Here is a 16,762-nt window from a genome sequence, read left to right as displayed (position 1 = left end):
TGTCTTCCGAAAGAGCCACTTCATCTCTGTCAGGGGCAGGTGGAAATTTGCTGCACACTTCTAATTGGACTAAGTGCTTTTTCAAAACTCTTTGCCATCTTTTTATCTTACAAAACCAAGTAGAAACACTTTTAACTTTTCTATTCTGGCAAATTTTCAAGTTTTTGTGAGCTGCCCCCCCTGTTTTGTTACTTTTGAGTCACACACTGTACTAAGCATTGTGGAACAGATAAAAATACTTCAATGAAATTCTTACACACGTTTGTCCTCTTATCAAAGCCTTAAATTCCTGGTCATCTTTGCTCTCAAATACAGAGGTATTTGCAGGAGTAGGGTAGGGAATCTGAGTCTTCATTTTGGCGCACACAGGTCTTTGAGGTCTGCTGTATAGCTTGGGGCCAGACCTCACTTTGCTTGTAAGAGTAGTGGGCGAAATCTTCAGATCAATTCTTCATCTAACAGATAACCAGCGAAAAAGAGCCGCTTGCCTGTTGATGCTGTTTTGTCTGTCTGAACCTGTCAAAAGCCTTACTCTTGAATTTTGAATGAGTTGGGGGAATGCACCACACTTATGATTGATGTCAGAGATGAAATAGTCCAAAAATGAATCCATAAAAGATTTTTCTGGTCATTTAATGGCAATTTTTGGTGCTATTTGAAAGAATGCATTTTTCTGAAGTTGTCACCAAGTTTGTGTGGAAATGACAAAATAAACAGTTTCAAAATGATTTATATAAGTTGTCTTTTTGTAAGAAAACGCCATGCTTTGTTTGCTAGTATTGTAATATAAGTTGACTGGCAAACCATTTAACATTCTCACTTGTCACCACTTCCAAGAACGCGTTAGATTTCTAACATACTCGATGGCTTATCCTTCCTGCATCTCGTCAGTGCAGACTCCCCGTGCTATGCTGATTTCATTCAGAGAGGACAGGAGAGATTGATGGCGGTGTCCCTGTTCAGACAGATAACACCTGATTCTGCCTGCAGGGGGCTGGCACAGCGCACTCCTCCCCCCCTGCACCTCAGACGCGTCGAAGGCTGTGCCGAGGAGGTGAACCGTACCTTCACTCAATGCAAATTCAGGGCCACATTCAGAGACTATCCAGGACGAGGGAGCCAACGTGGCCCTCAGCGCTTCGCACCACATGATCCGTTGCAACAGCCACACCTGGGAGATAAAAAAAACCCACACCACACAGGTGTAGGGGTCATTTGTTTCACACACTTGTATTATGCAACTTACAGAGATCAATACTTGAGTGTATGTCGGATTAGGAGTTTTTTTTTTAATGTTTAAAAAGATAGATCATAAAGCAGATTTCCTTTCATTATTGACCGCTTTTATCGGTGTGTAAAGCAGATGGTGAACAAAACTGTGTAATAGAACTCAACATTAACTGTGACCCATGCTGGGACTGTTGGTGGATGGCACTCAGCAGAGTAAAAGAGAAGCAATGACCTTCTGTCCCATCATTTACCCTTTTGTGCCCCCCATACTGCTCTCAGATTACTTTGTTTCAGCCAATTAAAAGAGCAGCTGAGCATCAAGCTGGCTGCCTTTCTCTTTATTATTTTTTTCCCGGTTCACCTAGACCATGTGACATTATCACTCTGTCATCCGGAGAGATGGCCATAAGTGGGAATCCCCGCCATGGCACCGCGCCACCTTAACCCTGCTGTGCTCACAGTGATTCTTCCTCCCAACTCGCAAGACTCGATAGGCTCTCTTATCTATTCTTGGTGATGGCACTTCACACAGCTCTTCACCGCGTGAGTTAATGGGCCAGTGGCCGCGGTTACCACGCTACAAAACACATACAGTATAATATTTCCGAGACAGCCACTGTGTGAAAGACGGAAGGGTCTGTTTTAAAAATATTCAATGAATTTGCTGTCGCTCGCTGTCTTATTGCCGTGTTGCTGATCAAGATTCCATATGCTGAGGAAGGGTCCTCCATCCAAATCTTTTAATGGCTCAATAATAGTACGACAGCAGACACAACAATAACATGGCAGGGAATGACTGAAGGAGTGGAGAGTGTGGTGTTTAACAGCCATACGAGGACAGATTATGTGCTTGAAGGGGCTGAATTGAGTGCCAGCAGTGACAGTTGGGCTGGGAATTGAGCGTGCTGGGGACGTACGGCTTGACTCCGCTCAGAAGCACCACTGGGTCCAGGGCTCATCTCCGCAGCCCTCCTCCTCCCTCCTCCCACTGAAGCATTGTGGCCTCCACTCCTCTTGGGGAATGGACGGGCCCCGGCTCCCGCTTGATGAGCTCTCACTAATGGCTGTTTCTTTGAAAAGTGACGGGTCTGTTTGAGGAGGAGGAGTGTCTTTTACTACCCTCCAGCATGCCTTGGCTGGGCATTCGTCAGGCTGCCTGGCTTTGCTGTCCTGCCCACATGATGGTGCGCTAAGGGGCTGAAACGTCTGTCATTTGTTTTACTTTCAAATAAAACTTGATGATTTACCAATAAAAAGTAAAAATAGTTTTTTAATGATGTCTGGAGACATATGGAGAGAATGTAGCACAAGCAACATTTTTAACATTTAATGAGACCAAAAATAAGAAAAGAAAAAGCTTTTACTCAAATAATTAGAATTCTTTTTAGGTGAAAGGGATGTATGTCTGTAGTTTTGATACGAAGGCATGAAAAACATGAATATAAAATACATTTGATTAAAAGTTTGTTTGAAATCAATGTTACATCAACCACATTTTTGTTGGAACAATTGATAAAATCAGAGGTTTTTTGGAAACGACTTTTCTTTAGTGGAAATTTTACTGGACTTGACCAGTTAGCCAGACTTTTTAAAAGTATTTTTGCAATAGAGAAGTGAAGATTCTGCTTTAGACCTTCCAGGTTTACATGTATGATATGAATTTAATTTACAGTGCAGATAAAGCGAGACTCCTGAGTTAACGTTAATGGAAAAACAAAACCACAAGAAATGACAATTACGTTTTTCTTTCTGCTGGTCCCTGACCTACAGAGATTTATTCACAATCTTTGTAAGTTGTAATTTAAGTAATGCACTTTGAAAGAATTCTTTACATTGATCTTTTACTTTTCTTTAAACAATTATTGACCCTGTATTTACCAGGGAAAAGCACATTAAGAATGCAATTTCTTGTTTTTAATTGCCAGGTAAAAAGCACAGCATTTGGAAGAAAAGCAAACAGCCACTAAACAAATTTAATAAAAATTAAAATGTATTAGGGGCGACAGTGGCTCAGGTGGTTGAGCGGGTCGTCCAATGATCGAAGGGTTGGCGGTTCGATCCCCACTCCCACCAGCCAAAATGTCGTTGTGTCCTTGGGCAAGACACTTCACCCTCCTTGCCTCCAGTGTGGCTCCACTGGTGTGTGAATGCGCATGAATGATCCCGGTGATGGTCAGAGGGGCCGTAGGCGCGAACTGGCAGCCACGCCTCTGTCAGTCTGCCCCAGGGCAGCTGTGGCTACAACCGTAGCTTACCATCACCAAGTATGAATGAGGAGTGAATGAATAATGGACATAATGTAAGCGCTTTGGGTGTCTTGAAAAGCGCAGAAAAATCCAATCCATTATTATTATTATTATTAACATTGGATTTAACAGATATATGTTTTTCACCAAATTCAGATGTTTGTATTTAGCACAGTGTTGTGACACTCAGGCTGTGCAAAACTGTCATAATAATATCAATTTTTTTTAACACAAAACAAATCAAAGGTGGATGAATTTCCCTAAAAATATACAATGTATGTTTTTTTTCTTTGCTGCAGCTTTATCCTCGCAGGGCTCAGGCACTGTGCACTGAAAATCCCTTCATTTTTTTTGTACCTGCTTGCTTGTCACTTTGAAAGAGCAATTCTGTACCTGTAGTGACAAATATTTTTGCTTTATGTCCCGGTAGCTTTTAGAATGCCAACCCGTCACTGCGCTTACACAGAGACAAAGAACCGTGCATGCTCACATTCATACCTACATCCTGTTTAGAATCACTTCTTATCTTATTGTGTATGTTTTTTGTTTCCAGCGGGTGACAAAGTCAAAGAACCAAGAGAAAGCCAGGATAGACAAAGAGGTACAAGAAAACTCAATATAGAAAGGCTTTTAAAGACATTTTAATGAAAAAGTCTTCTTATCCTGATAGAAGGCAAAGAATTTAAAAATGTGTAGAAAAAGAGGTTCCATATTTCCTGCACTTAAGTCTTAATAAAAAATTAAAAAAATCAACAATGTACCTTATAATTCAGAGGACCATATACCGTATTTTCCGGACTATAAGTCGCTCCGGAGTATAAGTCGCACCAGCCCAAAAATGCATTATAAAGTAGAAAAAAACACAGATAAGTCGCACTGGACTATAAGTCGCATTTCGACGGAAATTTATTTGACAAAATCTGAGACCAAGATATAATAACTTGCACAACCTCATATGACACAATCATAGCAGACTGTTTATCTCATAATTTCACAGTAATTCTTTCTCATATTTATTTATTTATTCCTTTCATGAAGCGTCATTGGCCAACTAATACTCTGTTTTCATCCTGTATTTGTAGAAACAGTTGTCATTTTTATTGCATTTCTGAATCTATGAAATCATTGGAAAATAGAATATTATGTTTTTAGCCTTCAAGATGTTACTGTAAAAAAAAAGGTTTTCTGATTCTCTGAGTCACTTAACATACTCTTAACACTTAACATACCTCATACATCAGATTGACCCAGGAACATCATCTCTGTTCCTCACAAATGAACATAACAGGAGGGTTAACAATGTATTTATTTCAATTTATTTCTAATATAAGTCGCTGCGGAGTATAAGTCGCACGCCTTGCCAAACTATGAAAAAAAGGGCGACTTATAGTCTGGAAAATACGGTATATGGATTAATTCTGGTTGTTTACTAATGTTAAAGTGATTTGAGAGGTACGCAGCGCTTTGTCAAATTGTCAGTGTGTTTTTAATGGGTTTCAAACAAGTTTGGTTGTTGTTGTAAATACACTTACGAGGCTGACATGAAGCAGTGTCGAACTTTGTTTTTTTTTTACATGTTACTAACAAGGTTTTAGCGGTATCAGTCTGGATTTTCATGCGTTGCAAACAAGGTGTGGAATTGATCGTTCAAAGTGACGTTTTGAGATTTTTTAAGGCGCTTTCTGAAAACTCCTTGTCTTCCGAGTATTCCACAGGATGAGAGTGATATTTGGGGAGCAGACATTTTTAAACGTCACCTTCATCAAATGTGGTGGATGAATGCTCCATTTTTACTTTACTGGTTCAGTGTAGTTGTTATTTATCTAGCTACCTATCTTCATGTGCCCTTGGTCACGCTCCTGTCTCTTCGCCTCTGATGGGGCAGAGACCTCTAACATTCGTTTCGCCCCCCTCCTTTGCATCACCTAGATCTTCGGTTTCTGTTGATCCATTAAGAAGTTTGAGTCGTCCTTGGAAACTTCCCTCGCTTCTCTCTATTCAACACTTTTCCCACTTTGTTTCATGTGAACTCTTTTTTTTTTTTTTTTTTCCCCCACATGAAAACTAGGGCGGAGGTCAGAATGGCGAATTTGATATAAGAGCTGACATGCTGCCGTGGAGCACCTTGTCAACTCAAAACAATAGGTTTGCCGGAGCTGTTATGCAGAATAAAGAATGTTCGCATATTACCTGAGAAATGTTCGCTGCTAGACATTCCCAGAAGAGAAGAGAATATTTGTCTGCGTTTGATTTTACTGGAACTGGCCCAGTGGAAGGTGGAGGTTAAGGGAAAAACACTTTTTTTTTTTTACAAATAAGTTTTGCCACAGGCATGACTATAAAAAAAGAAGTCATGTACTTTGCATATTTGAATATTTGTCCTTTTACTTTTCACTTTGTTCAGCCGCTTCATAACGGATCTGTTTCTTCCGCGCTGAAGGAAGTGAAAGCATCTTCTAGTCCAACATTTATTGTTGCTGCTGTTTTACTACAGTAATGTCAGTGAAAGAGTAACAGATGTTAGTGGTTGCATAAGAAACAGCTGCCTGGCGTATTGTTCAGTGGTCTGATCAAATACTTTTAATTTGATCTGACCTTCTTTCTCTCTGAGCCGGCTCTCTGCGAGCCGTGGAGAACAGAACACCATCAAACAGATCAGGTGGAGACGACAAAACAAACCAGTGGAGATCAAACCTGTTGCTCTAATCAGAAAATAACAGGTTTTTTTGTTGGTATTATGATATTGTTTCATGGGCACAAAGAAAGTGATGAGATCCAAAAGACAGGGACATTTATGACAAAAGAGTCGCACGAGTCAGAACCAAAAAATATTCTGAGCAGCTGGATTCCTTTTCTCCTACCAGCCGGTTTACAGTTTCATTACAAATTGATTTTGATATGACATTTTAATTGGAACACTCTCTCCATTAATTGAACAAATTAAACAAAAAGCCTGTTGGGGAAGCGGTAATCTCACCGTATAAGTTATTTAGAATTCGTAAAAAGAAATAAAAAATCAACTTCCTGGCTGTTTGTAAGGCAGCCAGTTTGCAGTTTATTCACAGGCATTATGACGTCTTTATAAAAACCAACGGACAGAAAAATCAGATAAATAGCTGCATAAAGCCAGAATTTTTCTACTTTATTGTACTTTCCTTTTTGTTTCTATTTTTTAAGTTTAAATATTGTTTTGGATCTCTAAACATTTTATTTCTTAAAATATTAGAAGCTTAAGGCAATGTGAACACAATGTGGGATTGTTTGGATTTTGATGTAGGAATTCTTGTAAAAATTCTGTTTTTATTATCAAACTATAGAAGGAATAATAATAAATTAAAACATAAAAACTTGACTGCTTTTTTGTTTTGAAAACCTTTTTGAACACAGAATAACATATTTTAAAAAGTCCAATTTTGTATATATTTAACTCTTATATACCCCTAAATGTCGTGTTAAATAAAAATTAGGTTTTTAATTTTCACTTTAATCATGACTTGACATTATTGGGTTAGAATAAACAAAAACAGAGTAATAAGGGAAAAAGCTGGACATATTTAACAAATTATGCTGAAATTGTTTGCACATTATGCATGTTAAAAGATAAAAAATGTATATATTTTAAATGAGTCCAAATCATCAAGTTCATATATGCATAACTTCATTTCTCATGTTGTTTAACTTGTAACTAAAGGATTTAAACTCTTTTATTTGTATGGACCCTCAATAAAGGCTAAAATTGGATATGTTTTCATTTATTTTATGATGCGTCAGATAATATAACTTCTGTCCTTGTGCTGCAGCATTTATGCAAACTGATTTAAAGGCTTAATTGGTGATTTAAAGAAAAATGTGATTGGAAAGCAGAGGAGCAAAGACAGAGGGAACAAAAAGGGGGGGGGGGGGGGGGGGTTCTCAATAAGGGCCAAGGGGGAAAAGTTCCTGCATGCTTGTCAGAGTTTGAGCAAGTTCAGAATTGATGGAGCCCACAGGCAGCACTGCTAATTTTAGTTGAAATCACCTAAGTGGTTTGGCTAATTTATCCAGGCTCCTTGGCTTCAGCCCTTGGTTCCTGGCTCTCCCCTGCCTCCCCCTCCCTTCTAGATATATCCACAAAGCGTGAAGGTACCAGGAGGTGACAGTGGGAACAGAAGGGTATTTTGTGCCCACCTGATTTGGAGAGCACTGGGAGGGTTTCAACCCATGTCATACATTAGGATATTGTTTGACCCCTAACAACAGTGCAGGTTCAATCATTTATTCATTTCACTTTATTAAAAAAAAAAAAAAAACTTATATTTTAAAATTATAAGACAAAGTTTTAATGCAGTATAAATATTTAAAAAATGAATCTTACACGTGACATTTTTAACATTTAACTGTTGTGTGTTTTTTTATGGTGAAATATAAAGCATTTTTAATTTGGCATTTGTGGCAATAAAACTGAAAAAATGAAAGTTTTTAATAACAATAATGCTACTTAAATCTAAAATATTATTCTTTAAAAGAGAGTTGTAAGCTGAAATTGAAACACGGTGAAGAAACTCTTACTGTGGAAAATCCTGGATAGAATTACAGTGTTGTGAGTTGCTTTGCATGATTGCTCACAGTTGGTTGTCTAAACATGAAGTACTTGACGGTAACTGAAGCATATCATTGCTTTGAGGTCACAGAGTGTGAGTGAGAAGTAGAGTTGAGGCATCTGACAAAACTTTGCTAATATTTATCAGACGCTTCCCGCCAGAGTTTACACAGAGCAGTTAGTGTCAGGTTTAACTTACTTGAAGAAATTGTAAAAATAAGATGGACTTCTTATTAAGCTGCAGTTCATGACTGAACTATTATTGATGTTTCGATCACTTTAAGTGTACAGTAGGAGAATACTATAAAAGTATAGTTATAAAGTAAATTACCTTTGTCAGGCTGGATATCGCTGCCAAAATACTAAATCCAATTGTTCACAATTTGATAATTTGTTAAAATTTTCGTCAAGTAACAAATTTTGTTACTTGACAAAAAAATCTGCGCTTGATCTGATCAGGACCTGAATATGACAACCATGCCAAAATATAAAATGAAATAACTCAGTAGGGGTTAGATTATATAAAATCACTTCTTCTCACTCCTTGTCAAGCAATAAATCAAACTGTACTTGACTTTAGTTAATAATCACTATTTTAATTAATCTTATGTCACCTAAGTGTTTATTGTATATATAACTGAGAAAAAATCTCTTTTAATACGAGACACAAGTATTTTATTTTTGCATTTACTTTAAGTTTTCCTTTTTTGTTTTTTAATAAATGTTTCTTATTATTTCTGCAAGGAGTTTGATATTCTTATTTGATTCTGTTGTATTTATGCTTGAAATAAATTAGTCAAATCAAATATTATAGTCATAAAGACAATTTTTAAATAAACAGGGAAATAATCTTAACAAAATTGTAACTTTTCAGCAATAAAATCACTATTTATTAATGCAGAAAACTGAATATTAATATTTTTTTTACCTGAAAAAGCAAATTATTATATTATATTAGGTAAAAAAAAATTTTAAATTGGGTGAATGAATATAGATTTCTTTTTAGGTATAATTTCTGCATCAATTTTTTTATTTTATTTCAAACAATTGTAGATTTTGTATAGAACATAATACAGGTCTACTGATTGTATGTGAAACATATGGAATAAATGTAATAGTCAAAAGTCTTGTTAAGTTTTTCTAATTATTAAAATAAAAAACAGTAACTTATTAGATGTCAGAAAATGTTCAGACCACAGTCATCCTTTCATAAATCCATCATTTTGTAAGTAAATTAAAAAGGGTTGTAGCAGTGAAGTGGTACTTTTAGTATAACGACAGACTGAAACAGACTGAAGTCAAACTGATAGAAAAACTCCTCATTTCTTAATGTTTAATTTGCCGCCCAATGAATTATTAATAGATTGTTGGCCTTTGTAAGAAAAAAAAAAGCTGTTATCCCCGAGAATCATATTCATTGCAAAGCGAGAAAAGACATTGTATTGCTCCAGGCTGTCATGCATTTTTATGTCATGTATGGAAATAAGGTTTCAGTGTTATAAATCAATTAATCTCTAGCTGGAATTTTAATTTCTTCTTTTCTACCATTCTCAGTGTTTAAGCATGGAGTCTTTGAAGAATTGGTATATTTCTATGAGCAAGAGAGATGTTTGAGGTTTTGTGTACAAGCCAGCAGTTTTCTGGCAGATGAATGTAGAGGTTTTACGAGCCAAGCACCTGGTCAAACTGCAAACAATGAGAGGCTTATGGACTCTCTTTATCCAACAACAACTGAGATGATACCTACTATGTGAGCACTCTTATGGGCCCCTTTAAAAAATGCTGATGCATGGTAAAGCCTTTGGGTACTGTCTTTGATGCAATTTTGTGCAATAGCAGTGAATAACTTACGAATTGTAAAAAAATAATCTAAATTTTTTTTTTCTAATTAACTACAAACTATCTAAAAAAAAGTTCTATAATGTTAAAAAAAAAAAAGAACAAAAAATAAATTTAAAAAAATCATTAAAGGTGAACTTTATGATTCTGTGAAACATAAATATTCCAGGTACAACTTGGAAACGGAGTGCAGTATTCAGTCTTATTGTAAAAGGTCTTGTTGTCTTTTCCAGCGTTTTCATAATGACTTTCACAGATGGATTTGTTGGCGAAATCTCTGCTGAGTCCACCGAGTATGTCGACGAGGGTGTCAATGTGTCTCCCGCACAGGATCAACTCCAGGTTTGCGGAATGGGTGCAGTCTGCCAGACATGCTGGCAGTCAGTGGGCCATCTCTCCTGCACTACCTGAGCTGGAGCTCAGCCAGGGTTAATTATAGGGGAACTCCAGTGCCTTGTGTCACTGAGAATGGTAGTCATAATATTGCCATACTGACATGTCCTGTGCTGAAAAGACAAGAGGGAACCCAAAAAAAAAGTGCACCTGCTCAGCTTGAATTATTGCAGCATTTTCTCTTCTTTGCAGTCATTTTAGGCTTAAAATGAACAGTGGAGAAGAAGCATATGGCTGGCAGAATGCACGTTTGGCAGATGAATAGCAGTAAGAACACTACTAAATATAGACCACTGATACAGTACAGAGTAGATTTTGTCAGAACAATTAAAACAGATATTGTTTATGGCTGTGGTTGCAAAAGGTTGTTTGCAAATGAGAGGATAAAAATCTTTATCTTTACTTTTCTAAAACCATAAACATGAATATTTACAGTGCAGCATCACTGATTTTGCGCATTTATATTACCAGCAAAGAACAGATGTCTGAATGGCCCCCAGCAGAGTCTGACTGCCATCAGTTTGATCACACAAAGGTTCTGATCAACGTTTGTAATAAGATACAAATGTAAGACAAAATAATTATGGCCCCTATGGTGCAGCTGGAGGGTCTCTTTAACTCCAGAAAATGTGTTTACCTGATATTTTTCTAACGTTGCTGTCAGCTTTACTTTCTGAATTTGTTGCACTTTATACAGTACTACTTTTCTTTCTTATTTGGTTTTCTTCACAGAGCCCTTAATAGATTTGTACACGTAGAAATAAAACTTGAACTGCTAATCATTCCTTTACATTTTAGAATTAAAATATTATAATTCTTAGACTTTTATGTGAGAATCTATCTCACTCTAAAAGTACATGTTTGCAGATGTTGTGTTCATGAGACAAATTATAGAGAGGAAAATGTGGTCCTTTTTCTTTTCCCTTGTCCTGTCTAGCCATTGGGCAGACAGATAAAAGATGAGGGCCTCTTGAGTTGGACAACTGTTACAGTTACAATGGGGGGTTATGTAGCTTTGGACACATTAAGTGTCTATTTGTATAAACCCCTTTTGTAAATTAGGCTAAACTTTATCTTTATTGTATTTCCGTGTAAAAATATGGAAACTGTGTATTTTTTAATACAACTGTCACATACAAAACTCCAAAAATACTACTGTTTATAGAATAAAAATAGCACAATAATCCAGTTTCGTTACAAATAAGCAGCTATTAGTTTGTAGGAAATTGAATCAAATGTGTTTACACGGATAAAAAAATAAATAAAATAAAAGCAAAGAGAAGCTCCAATAAAACAGTACATCCAGAAGAAGCATATATAATGGGAAAAAAAGAAAAGAAAAAACAAGCTGATTGGTTCATTTGTCTGGATAAGTTTCCTCCAGCTGGAAATCTTTTCTGAAGCAATGTCCCAGGATAGCTCCAGCTTTGCTTCACATTATCTGCTTTACAAACAACATTAACTATATTCCATCTCAGACTGATAGAACACTCTAGAGAACGGGACTTAATAGCTTTGTTGGCCATGGCGTTCCTCCCTCCTCCTCAGGAAGTGGTATGTTTTTGTGAATCTTCGTAATTCAAACTTTGCGAGGTGGCCTGTTACAATAGTCAGACTTTAGGGATGTTCCTAATAATTTATTGTGTGGTAACAAACTGTGGGATTAGTTTCCTTAAGCTGATGTACAAATGTAGCTGAAACAAAACAAAAAATAAATAATTGTGCGAGATTGTTCAAGGTCATTCAAAGTTGTTTTGAAGTAGAAAAGAAAATCTAAAAACAAGTTATGCATGGATCAACTCTAACTGGCTCATTTTCACTTGAACAAGTGTCTAGTCATAGCAAGGTGGTACGGAGTGGCCTAGAAAAAAAAAGAACAGCTTGTGTTTCTGAAGTTCCCTCTACTGTCTAGTTATTTTTACAATGCCCCATTTCCGCCATTGTTGTGGCATTGTTTTGACCTTACGCGGAACAATTTCCTCCAAGTCAAATTAGCTTTCACTGTTTGAAGAAATGTTGTAATATAATGGTTTGACGGTTCTGTCTGTGAAGTACAAAGAAATGGAGGGCTATGCCACACGGGTTAATAATATTCCTCCTCTTCAACAAGTACCCTGGGATCCTAAGTGTCCTTGAAAGAAAATGGCATCTCACTTAGGCCGGGCATCTCTAAGTACTGGCAGGTAATAGCAGTCGACTTTCCCAACTCTTTGCACATAGCTTCATTCACATCCATGGTTAAGTTAACATGGCCTCCAAGCAAAATGTAGTGTTGAATTCTCGCTCTACAATACTTCTCTATCTGGTGGAGGTAATGGGGGAAATCCTTTTCTTACTATTACTTGTATAATCTTCTTGCAGAAAGAAAATAGCATTTTCTGTTAGAGATCAATAGCAGCTCATCAGTCGTTCGAATGCAGCAGCGTGAGAACTAAAGCCAGTCTTCATGCAAGTCAATGAGCACCTGGAGTTGTTTTCCCAGAGGCCGGTAAGTGTGCATAGCTGGGGAGTACCAGACAACTGCAGCAAGGTCTCACAACCCTCTTTGATAGCAGGGAGTTGGTGAAGCTTCGCGCAGAGACGCTTGGCCCGCCGAGGTTTGCACTACCTGTTTGTTTCCCTTCTTGCAAGCGGCACAGATCTGACATGCCTTTCTGTGACCAGCCTGCTGGGAATTGGGGTGTTAGATACAACAAAAAAGGTGACTGAGGAGTGCTGAGCCCAAGATTATGATTTATTTATCTGCACTCTTTTAAATTCCAAACTAATGGCGCAAGGCTACAATGTACACACCAGGGAGTAATCTTAAAACACAGAACAATTCAGATTCACCGTAGTATTGTGTGCTCTACCTGATGGAGACTGGATGATACATGTGTGCAGTTCAGACAGCAGTCATGAAGAACTTTAAAGTTAAAAGTTAAAAAAAGGGAGGACATAGACCTACAGGGTGGGATTTATTTACAAATACAGGACTGGACTCTGTAGTTGTAGTTACATAAATATGTCATGAAAAAACCTACATCATCAAAATGGAATAATTCAAAAGTTGGGTAAATTGCAGTTATTTTAGTCCCGCCCTTAAAAAAAAAAACCTCAGAAAAAAAAAAAAAAGAAGCAATTTGTTCTGGTACTGTTGTGGCCTTAGGTGTATTTTTCTACAGCAGAGACTTAACCAGCAGGAAAGATGTTTTTTTTGTTTAGTTTTTTTTTGGAGAAATTTCATTGGCAAATTTTCTCTACTAGACTTGGCACCATATTTGCACCTACAAACTCAGCCAACATCATGGTTAAAGACAGAACGATCCAAAAGCATACTCAAATCATGTCAGTACAGCTTTTTTTATACTCTAATAATGAAAACTGACAAACTTGTTACATATAAAGATGCATTTTTATATCTTCAGTCTTGAGAGGTATATTCCTTATGCACGATAGGACTTGAAACAATAACCCTCTGAGATTGTCCATACTTTTGAATGTTGCGGTCTGTCACGATCTGTCGCAGCACACTGTACGGTGTAAAACTTCACTATCTCAACTGAGCTGTCAGCGGCATGCCAACCTTACTCCAGATTCATATGATGTCAATTATGTGCAACCATTTCCCCCTTTGGAAAACATTAATATCATTTTGAATGTATTTCTTATGGGGTTGCTTTGATATTGTTGATATGATAGCCATCCATCATTACAGATGCTGAGGTCTGTTAGGGGGCCGCAGTAGCTATGAAAGTTTATGTATTTATTGTCTGAGCCATTACCATGTAAAATAATGTATGTTGGTGAGTAAATGTCACATGTTTTGCTGTTTATTTTAATTGTACATGTTTATATGGACGTGGCACAGAAAAATAAGGAGGGAAAGAGTACACCGAATTCAGTTTTGAGAACTTATGGTATAAAGAAATATTTGACTTATTGGAATTGTTTTCCACTAAACATTTGACATGCAAAACATGGGAAAGAATCAAGAAAGAAGATGTGGGCAGTTTATGTTATTAAAATTTGACATGCCTTTGCTACGGCATTGATCCTTTTGCAAGGAACTTGCTCTCATCACACAGCATTAAGCATGCCAGACTGTTGGTTTTGTACAGGATATCTGGGATTTCCATTTTAAAGGGCTGTGTAAGTGAGAGGGCAAAGCTGCTCTTCTGTCCATTAGAGCAGAACCACTATCCTTCACCTGACAAAGTTTGGAAAAGGACATGGATGTTTCCAGTCTACTTCATATAGCTCAGCCTAGCTCCACCTTGGGAGCCCAAGTTTTGCGCTTGAAGAGTGGATGTGAGGGGTAAATGGGACAGGGGTGATGGGCCGGTGGGGGTCTGTATGAGCAGACACGGATGTGAGGATGCGAATAGATGGTCTAAAATAAGAAGTAGCCCCTTGGTCAGAGTCGTGGCAGATGGAGGCTCAAAGAATGAAATGATGCCAGCATTCTTTGTGCAGTCCAGTGCCAGCAGTGCACTGGATGGACCACTTGAGACCTGGGTAGGAACGATGTGATAAGACAGCTGCCTTAGCCTAACTTTCACAAGGTCATTTTGGCCAGAGTTGAGCATGGAGGGGGCACGTTGAATGCACGGAATGAAGGATGAGTTGAAAGTGAAACAAGTAATGACTTTCTTGGTGCAGAACTTGAACGATACTTTTCCTTAGATGCTTTATTAGCGTTTGCAGAATTTATAGGGAGTCCTTTTATGCAACAGAAGCAAGACATAGCATTGGTTATGTAGTTTTTAAACATTTTCACCCGTTTTCTGGACCATGTTTTAAATGAGCTACCCAGTAAATCAAAGCAAAAATTAGCATGGATAAAGTTTGGAGGTGCTAATGACTTTGACTGTCCCTGTGGAAAGGCTTACTGTTCCAGAGAAGTTGTAGAGTAATGTGTGTGTGTGTTGTGGAGCGGGAGCAGAGTGTGATTCACTAGTTAATAAATCATGCCAGATGAGTTTATCATGGAGATACAGAAGCTCCTCTGGGTCCTTAGCTAACAGTGAGTATCTGGGAGCTGGTACAAAACAAGATGAAATGCCGTTGTCGTGTATATCACTTTTATAGCCCCTAACTTTTTACCTTCATTGCTGTCACAGGGGCAGGATGAGTGACTGTGTATCAAGTGAAGAGCCAGCCTTGAAACATTTTGGCTCATGCGCAGCATCCCCTGCCACAACACCTTAAAATCAGTTTTTAATCAGCTTAATCCAGTTGGATTATCTGCTGGCAACAAATTAACTATTCTTGTTTACCATAATTGAGTTCTTCGACGAACAGTTCTTCAAAACTTTCTCATCTTTTCTTTCACAGAGGCATTGATGCTATCTCTCATGTGTATTTAAAATGCCCTTATCTTTATGCAGATTATATAGCTTGTCATCAGTTTGAGTAGGTGTTTTTTTGTTTTAATCGCTGTTGAATTCACTTGATGCGGTAACGACACACAAAATTTAAAAAATATATGTTGTTTAAGCATTATCAGGATTAACATTTCTTGAATTTTTTTTTTATTAAGTAGACGAAACTCTTTGGAATGACATTGAAGGCAAGTACGGGTAGGGCACCAGTTCTCCTGTGCTCCTCTTAGGGAATAAAAGTCAGGGTAACGGCTATCTCAACTAATGACTTGGGAGAACAAACCTTGGTCTCTTAACATCTAAGAGTTATTATTTTTAGCTCTAGTGAATGCAAAGCTTATCCTTCTTACAGGGAAAACGTTTTGTGGAATCAGTTGTGGAAATTAAAGCTAAATGACTTAAGGGGGAGACTGCCCACACTGCAAGTAGGCTATTCTGACCTTCAATAAGACTAAGCTTGACATACGTTTTCGCCCCCTTTTTGCTCAAGTCTTCTCAGACGAAGAGTGTTTGCTTGGTATGTATGTTTTGCACTTTTTTTTTTTGAATTTATAATACATTTTCTGGATATATAAAAAAAACATATTTTAATGCTTAGACATTGCCAGTTTTCATACATTTATAGTTACAGTTCTTCTAAATGTTTCCTTAATCGATATTGCTTTATGTTCTGTGATATTATTTAATATCAGACAGCTTCAAGATACATTTCTTTCTGTTTCTGTCAAGCCCCCACCTTCCATTTCTAAATTTGAGAAAAAAAACACAGCACGTTAAACACGTTAAACACTTTAAACACGTTAAAATAACAAATATCAGCACCTGGCCGATAATCAGTACTTCCACCAAATATTGTACTTCCTCTAACTTCCATAGCTACAGTCTGGTTTCTATGATCTTTTCAATCTGTAAGACCTTGTTTATTACAACTGTGGGGATTAGGAGTTTTTAAAAATGTGATTTTATCAGAACTGACATTTTCCATATTTAAGAGTGGTTTTTTTTCTTGATAAGTGGGTGGACACATATGTGGACCCAACATAGATTCAAACTTTACTTTGTTCTGTCCAAATGCGGTTTTTGGAATAAATGCTGAGATGAACGAAGTAAAA

General features: G+C 37.4%; 1 protein-coding gene across 2 annotated transcripts in view; it reads left to right on the top strand.

Annotated features, from left to right (window-relative positions):
* roraa (RAR-related orphan receptor A, paralog a) overlaps nucleotides 1-16,762 on the top strand; it is a 192,824-nt gene that overhangs the window by 14,358 nt on the left and 161,704 nt on the right. Inside the window, exon 2 of one of the 2 annotated variants that reach the window (XM_078948724.1) lies at nucleotides 4,030-4,077. The exons of the other annotated variant lie outside the window; for it this stretch is intronic. Within the exon in view, the coding sequence (XP_078804850.1) occupies nucleotides 4,030-4,077 (48 nt within the window). The remainder of the gene's footprint in view (nucleotides 1-4,029; nucleotides 4,078-16,762) is intronic. 2 annotated transcript variants of the gene reach the window in all.

Source organism: Oryzias latipes, chromosome 6, assembly GCF_053564925.1.
Source record: "Oryzias latipes strain Hd-rR chromosome 6, Olatipes_Hd-rR_3.1".
Taxonomy (NCBI): domain Eukaryota; kingdom Metazoa; phylum Chordata; class Actinopteri; order Beloniformes; family Adrianichthyidae; genus Oryzias; species Oryzias latipes.
This window is presented reverse-complemented; position numbering and strand designations above follow the sequence as displayed.